Below are 7,934 nucleotides of genomic sequence, written 5' to 3' on the forward strand. Positions count from 1 at the left end.
CTTAAAAAAAAAAAAAAAAAGATGCATTAGAATTTGCAATAATCTTTAGATTTAATATATTTTTGAACTTTAGGACAAAAATATCTTGCATATTTTACCCAAAACTTTAGGCTCGGGATCTGGGACATTAAGCCATTTATTAATAGGAACTTTAGGCCCTATAATTGTTTGAGGAACTTCAGGCCCTCATTATTCATGTATATTAATTGATGATAAAAATAAAGTGCTGTAAATTTGCTGGTATGGACGATAAACCTGCACCATACTTTAAATGAAAGTAAATGTGCGATAAAGTAAATTCATAAAGTAAATTGCTTGTTATATGGATGTTAATTCCGCACCATACCTTAAATAAAAGTAAATTTGCGGTAAAGTAAATTCACAAAGCAAATTGCTTGCTATATGGACATTAATTTTGCACCATACATTAAATAAAAGTAAATGTGGTTGTGTGGACGATAAACTTATGCCACACTTATAAATATTGTTGTATGGGCAATAAACCTACATTATACAGTAAATAAAGTAAATGGGGGGATAAAACCACCACCTAATATATATGAAGTATATAACATATTATATATTGTGGGCAATATAACTGCACCACTATTCAAGATATAATAAGATGGGTTTTAAGATCACACCATCATTTTATTACGATAATATGTGTTACAACGCAATGGGTAATGAAAATTACACCACCATAAAATAACATGATGGGGTATAAAACCGCACTATTCCAAATTACATTACAAAAAAATAAATTAAACAAATATGGATGAAACAATATAAAATTGTGAGAACACAAAAAAGAAAGTTTGCATGTTGTCGTAGTAGTAAAGTGAGAGGAGGCACATGACAGAGAGGAGACAGAGAAATAACCATATAGTGTTGAGTTAGGAAAATTTAGAAGTAAAGAGGAGAGATTATCATGCTGATAACGTGTTATAAAAATAAAATAATCAAAGTATGGGAAGTACCATTGAATATTGGGAGTAGAATTATGTTTTCTCTTTGTGGTGTTTACACTAACAGAATTTCTTCTCAGATAGAACTCATTGACCCTCATATTTCTCACTCTCTCTTCTTTCCTCTCACTCTTCCTTTCTTCTCTTCTCTTCTCCGTTGGTGTGTCTTTGCAAGTAGAAAGGATGCCTATTTATAGGCAAAGCAAATGGCACCCGTGAGTGATAAGAGAGACATCATGATGCTTTTATCCAACATCATTATTAACTTTTTGACTAATATCTCCTTCTTTTCTTCATGTGGGCTTCACCATTTTCCTTTACAACAGACCAAACATTATTTCTCATTTGTTAGGGCGTTAGGGCACCAATGCACGCTCAACTTCTTCGCTAAAGACAATGCCGCCTCTACAACTTATCTCCTCTTCTTCGTTAATTGTTAAGGCCAGCAAAGGGGCAAGTTTTGATATCTCCAATGAATTTTCCGACGAGGGAAGGTGCATTTGCACCTCCTTACGGCTTTATGGATCCGCCAATGTGTACCAAGTCATCTTCTTGAGGATAATATCCTTATAAGTCATGAATTGCTTTCTTCTTTCTCAAGGAATAGTCGTAAACAAAAATGTATGGCTATAAAATTAGATTTGGAAAAGGCTAATGATAGAATTTATTGGAATTATTTACGTCTTTGTTTATCTTTGGTTTTCATCCTACTTGGATCAATTGGATTTTTAAATGTATTTCTTCTATTACTTTCTTTATTTTAATGGAAAGCCAAAATGTTTTTCTCCCTACCTTATAGTTTAAGACAATGTGATCCTTTGTCCACTTATTTACTTAGGAAGCATTTTTGCTCACCACTTTAACTTAAGGTATATGCTTATCATCCTTCTTATTACTTAACACATGTTCATAAGCATAACTACGATTACATAAATCGAAATTTCCACTTAACACGTGTCCCAACTTCAAATTCAATCTAAATAGTCGTCATTTCTAAAATTCCAATATGATAAACTTTAAATTCCATGTTTAAATCCATTTACTAAATAAGAAACTTTATAAATTCTAGAACATTAATTTCCGTTATTTTATATTCTATTATTTTTAAATTCCTTAATACTTTTAAATTTCCTCATCCGAACACACTGGTGAATTTCTAATGGGTTTAAATAATTGTATGGCTGCAATATTTTAAAAGGTTAGATTGTCTCTAAGGTGCACGAATGGAATATTATATTTATAAAAAAAAAATTAGAAGAACAAGAGAGAAATCTTTATCACATCTTGCACAATCGTTTTGGTTCAGGAACTTATGGTGTGTTGTAGTCTTCGCCCCCCAAAAAATCATACCTTAATATGGTATTTCGACTCTCAAAGACAGTGATATAATCTTACATACTCGCGTTGATTGAAGAACTACAAAATGCGGACATAAAACACCATTATCTTATCAGCTGGATACAAAAGCTAGAAGGATACATGACATACTCAGCTCGCTTAGGAGGGGAAGAAACTCAGCTCAAAATTTGTACGAAAAATGAATCGTTATTCAATAGGGCTCCTCTTTTTCCCTTTAAGCTCATTCCCAGATGATAATGGACCGTACAAACCAAGACGCAAGGAACCTTGGAGTAGACGATCATGAAAATAGCTCTTATACAAGTCCCAGAATTCATCTCTGCCAAATAAAATGAATGTAAGGCATAAAGTCGACAGTTTATCCATTCAAAATACGGCACAAAGACATAAAAAAAGAGAGGAAACAATTAGAAGCTTCTCTATGCTTTTGGAACTATCACAGCTCATTCTGACCAGTGTACTTGGAGAAAAAGCAAAAACGACGATTAATATATAATTTTTTTAAAACTCCATTAATCATTCAACATCAACATGGATTTGAGCATAATATGATTGCAAAGAATTTATTGAGAAATAATGTATAAGCCCTAGGGAAGGTTCGTCACTTCAGCCTGTCATTAGCGCTAACGAGGGAGGGTTGTATTTGTGTATTGTTTAAGAAGGGGGAAAAAACAGATAAAAGCAGTACGCACCAAAACCAAGACAAAGCAAATGGTAAACTGGCAAGAGATAACTCATCATCTTACCTGACTTGTGGAAGCGTAAAGAGGGAATACCCCTTGACATCTGGGTGCATGTCAAGTACAATCACTGATAACCGAGACAGCCCCAATGCCTCAATGTCAATTAGCTTCTTTATCCTGGAAGAGATGAGTTAAATACAGAACAAAATCATTCAATTCAAACAAACAAACTTATACAGACAGGAAAAATAAGGGACATCCATATGACACTGCAAGTCTGCAACCTTGTGAACTCAAAATGAATTAAAAGTGAAACAAAGCATGAGCCAAAAAAAAAAGTAGAAGCTTGTCCTAAATTTTCCTCATCTTTTTGCAATAAAGCAAAATATAATTTTAGCATCCAACAACCTCAGAAAAAGTAACCATATAGTACAGAAATCAAGTGTTAAGAAGTCTCAGTCCTGCCATAAAGAACCATAATAATTGTAGACTCTTTTTTCCTAATTTTTTCCCCATATAATGTAGGGTAGTGGAAAAATCCTAAAATTGTCTTTCTCTAAACTTCATTTACCCAGAATGGGAAGATTTAGGGAGTCAGTAGAATACGAAATGGTTTCTAGGGAACTATGGGACTCAGATTAGGGCAAAGGCTACCATGACTCAAAGGTGAGTATGATGTAATTTTTAATCAACAATATTCGTTCACTATACAAATAAAAGATAAACCCTTGGAAAATAATTAACCATAGCTCTTGGAGTCAAAACATCTATAGAAACCCTAAAAGATAATTAGAACCATCAAGGGCACACTCCATGGGACCAAGAAATCTTATATGATGCACAATCTTGCCCATAACTCATAAGGGATATTTTCCTTTAAACAAGCTAAGGCTGCTACATCAATAGGTTTAAAAATGAAATCTAAGTCATTACTAATTGGCTGCGTAGGCAGTTATGTTGACTTCACAATTCATAATTAAATTATAAAATTTTCATGCTATATCATGTCCTCTTGGTGGCTTGGCCCTTTAATTTTTTCTGTTCCAAATCATATCTTTATCAATTAACATGTAGAAGTCATCATATAACAAATTATTTTATAACTTATATACATAGCCCAAACTACACAACTAACACCAAATAATAAAACATCCCCACGTTAGTTAAAGAACAGAATAACATTGCACTGTGCTTGTTGAATTGATATACCCTAAAAATAGCATACAAGTACAAGCAGCAATTGAAGGGTAACGTAAGTAAAGAAATGGTTATTGGATTTACAGAAGATTTTGATGACTACCTGTTTGGCGTACCACTAGCGATATTAACGCGGTTCTTTAACAAGGATACCTGCATTAAGAATAAAGGGGATTAAAGAGAAGGTAAACAGGTATATGATAAAATAAAGCTAATAGGCTAAGAAGAGAGATGAACATTTCCCAAACTCCACAACCAGCACAATTTTTTTTATAGTAGATAAACATTGTACATATGCTCAACATGCTGTATTATAAGTTTTATAACCAAAGAGATTCTAGTGAGCCTAGTAAATAGTAATAAATGTATGCAGCATTCCTCGTCACTTTGACAGATATAATGCACATAGGAATGCTCAACATCTTGGAGAAATAAGTAAGGTACCTGTTCTTCAACCTTCATATGCTTAGAGAACAGCTTTGCTGCATGGCATTCTTTAGTCAACGACCGCAAGCCCCTGTTGGAAGAGAATACATTGTTGAGATTGAGATGCATGTACCAATTATGCAAATGTCTAGTGTTAACAAGACATTTCTGCTGAACATTAATTTTAAGGGTTTAGCAATATCAAGTGTGCAAATGGTTCAAGTTACGGTACTGCTAGAATGAAAAAGTTACGTAATTCACCTTAGAAGTTCTATTGACCTCAGGGCAGATGTACTAATAATAAGAATTGCCGGACTCCCAGGATCAATTTTTCCATCCAAGAGATGCTTTTCACAAAGTTCTTCTTTCCATGATGGACCAAAAGCTGCCATCACATGCTTCCCCAAGAGGCTGACATCTTGATCCAAGCTTTCAGACAGATCCAGAATACACTTGTCTGCAAAATTTTATAGATTAGAAAAATAGATTTTTGATCTTTCATCAGGCGAGGGCTTTTTATTTTTATTTTTTATAACTTTGCATGACTGCTTCAAAGTAATCCTAATCCATAGCATTCCACGGATGCAAAAGTTTAATGCTGAATTGAAAGTCAATGCCAATACTAAACTAACTTGACTGGACTTTGAAAGGTAGCTTCTACTAATGGCACAAATAGGTCGAACTACCACATCTTATCCTTGATTTTTGGCATAGTTGAATCATTTACCTGCCCTTAGGAAGAAAACTTTATCCTCTCATCTGATTGGAATTTTTAGGGGGGAATAACTCCCAGAGAAAGAAGTTACAGTAATTAAAATTTTCCATCTCATCTGCTATGTGTTTGCTTAAAATGCAAGTTCAAACAACTTGATTACCTCACATTTTTGTCTGAAGAATATAAATTTGAAAAAAAAAGTGATATCAGACAGCATAAACAATTTACTGTTACAACGAACCTATTATATATTCACAAAATTGATCGCCACCTGTAACATTACATTCTCCAAGTATCCTTTTTTATAGGTTGTGGCTAATACAATACCAAATTTTCTCACCAACCAAACAGAGTACAAATTACATAATAATATGAAAAACGTACCCAAATGAAAATAAAGAAAGAAATGGTACCATTGACGGACTCCAACTCGAGAGAAGAAATCTTAACGCCATTGCCAGATTGAAATTGATCCAGAAAGAAGCTGAGCTGGGCTGAAGCCGATGCCGGTTGTGCCTTCGTAGCATTGCTCAAACTGTTGTTGTTGTTGCTGTTTTGGGTGTTTTGATTGCTAGCTTTGTCTTTGATTGGGTTTTGATTGTTGACCCGTTGCTTCTTCTTCTTCTCCTTCTTCCTCTTGGTGTTGTTGGGGCCAAGCGGCTTACCCTTATTCTTAGGGTTTCTGAGAGACAGCTTTGAATGGTTCTTTGCTTTCCCGGTCGCCATTTGCAGTTTGCTGGTGCTTGCTTGCTAGTTCCAACGGCTAACTCTCTGCAACTGCAACTGTGTGTTTAAGCAATCGGCAATTAGGGTTGCTAGTTTCTTACCGGTTAGTTAACCGTCTCCTCTCCTCTCCTCTCCTGCTTGTATTTTCCCGCTGCTGGTTAGCTAGGGTCACAACTGGAGTACAACTATTCTTTTTTTTTATTTTTTTATTTTTTATAATTTTTTATATTTTAAATATCTCTTGTATTGCCACGGGAAATACTTCTATGAAATGAGTCTGATGTACTAAACTCTATGACATGCGTAATAGCATTTTAACATTAAAAACTTTAGCTTTTCACACGAGTTTTCGCGTTTATAAGAGGTTTTTTTTTTAAAAAAATTTAAATTTATTTTAGAATTAAGAAAAGATAATGGGTAGTTGTGTTCCATAATAATAGGATCAATTATCTTATTTTTCTTTTAATTTTTAATTTTTTTAATATGAAAAATTGTGAATTTTCCATATTAACCTCATTTAATTAATAATTTCAATTATTAATGTTTGCATTAACTAAAGACATTTTTTGGTATTTTGAATGTTTCACCATTTTCTACCTTTTGCTTTATATATATAGATGTAAATTTTTTTTTAACTAAATTATCGGCTACTATATTTACTTATTGATAACATGAGTAATAGTGTAATTATATAGTTATCTTAGATAATAGGGCTCCTCTACCAAGAAATTTTACTTTGTGTTTGATCATTTGTAGACAAATCATTGAGAATCACCCTCAATTTCAATACGAGATAAGATGAAATGCCCAATGAAGAGCTTGTCGTAACTTGTAACGCAAACCTCATGGTGCAAAACAGATCATGTTAGGCCATCCCCAATGGGGGCTCTATTTGGGGCTCAACCATCATAAGGCTCCAATATATACAAACTCTCTTTAAAAAAGACATTCCCAATGGTGCAAATTTGGGGCTCTAAAACTTAAAGCCCAACCGGAGTAGTAACTAAATATATGAGCTTGGTTGAAGCCCTTGAAATCGAGTGGGACCTCACGAATTGAAAAAGTTGCAGCCCACTTTTGTGTTATTTCCCACTTGCCTGCACTGTACAAGGCATACTTGCCTTAAATTTGATTGTCCATTTGCATGTTGGCCCACGTGGCATACTTGCCTTAAATTTGGTTTTTCCATTTGCATGTTGGCCAAAATATAACCAAATTTACAAAGTTGTGTCAACAACTCTATTCCAACTTTGGGATGAGCTTGGTATCTATGAAATAAAATGTTGATTTCCAAATTTGGTCCAAATTTTGATTTTTGTTGCTGAAATGTTCATACAAAAAAAAAAAAAAAACCTAACATAACATGAACAAACATTAAAGTAAAATATTTAACCAAAAAAAAAACCACGTAAATCAAATTACATCATAAAAAAATATAGAGCCCGCCATGAATATAGAGCCTTCTATTGTGGAAGAGATTCCTTTATAGCCCCAAAGATTCCATCGAAGCTCTAAATGAGGCTTTATAAACCCTTTTTAGAGCCCCAAAAATTGGGAATGACCTTATACCATCAAAATTAATTTTGTGAAAATTAAAATTTTTCTCAATGTTCTAATTACTGCACCGAATATAGACCGAAGTATCTCATAATACGTGTAATACGGATTAACTGCTGTTTTCTTTATTATTGATAGGAATTCTCTGGTTAAGACCCTAGTTCCAACCATAACTTTTTACATTTTTAATACAAATCTGTCAATAATGTATGAGAAATTACTGAGTCAATAATATTATAGGATATAGCTTTAGAAATATCGTAATATTTTGTAAAATAAATTTATTTCTTTGTTCCCCAAGAG

The 7,934-nt window shown here is 33.6% G+C and overlaps 1 protein-coding gene across 1 annotated transcript; it reads right to left on the reverse strand.

The window, feature by feature from the left end:
• Window positions 1-2,184: 2,184 nt before the first annotated feature.
• Window positions 2,185-6,249, reverse strand: LOC103322521 (U3 containing 90S pre-ribosomal complex subunit). Its single transcript, XM_008224449.2, has 6 exons — window positions 5,762-6,249; window positions 4,895-5,090; window positions 4,652-4,724; window positions 4,311-4,360; window positions 3,074-3,187; window positions 2,185-2,646 (listed from the first exon to the last, which is right to left on the reverse strand). The coding sequence occupies exons 1-6, from the start codon at window positions 6,072-6,074 to the stop codon at window positions 2,514-2,516; spliced, it is 879 nt and encodes a 292-aa protein (XP_008222671.2). The 5' UTR covers window positions 6,075-6,249; the 3' UTR covers window positions 2,185-2,513.
• Between the last annotated feature and the right edge of the window lie 1,685 nt (window positions 6,250-7,934).

Source organism: Prunus mume, linkage group LG2 (genome assembly GCF_029339155.1).
Source record: "Prunus mume cultivar Tortuosa linkage group LG2, ASM2933915v1, whole genome shotgun sequence".
Taxonomy (NCBI): domain Eukaryota; kingdom Viridiplantae; phylum Streptophyta; class Magnoliopsida; order Rosales; family Rosaceae; genus Prunus; species Prunus mume.

Excerpts from the sequence above, each read along its gene's own strand:
- LOC103322521 (XM_008224449.2), bottom strand. The coding sequence starts at position 6,074 with ATGGCGACCGGGAAAGCAAAGAACCATTCAAAGCTGTCTCTCAGAAAC. Across the intron at positions 5,091-5,761 it reads CGAGTTGGAGTCCGTCAATG|ACAAGTGTATTCTGGATCTG; the intron begins GTACCATTTCTT and ends AAAATTTTGCAG. Across the intron at positions 4,725-4,894 it reads AGGTCAATAGAACTTCTAAG|GGGCTTGCGGTCGTTGACTA; the intron begins GTGAATTACGTA and ends CTCTTCCAACAG.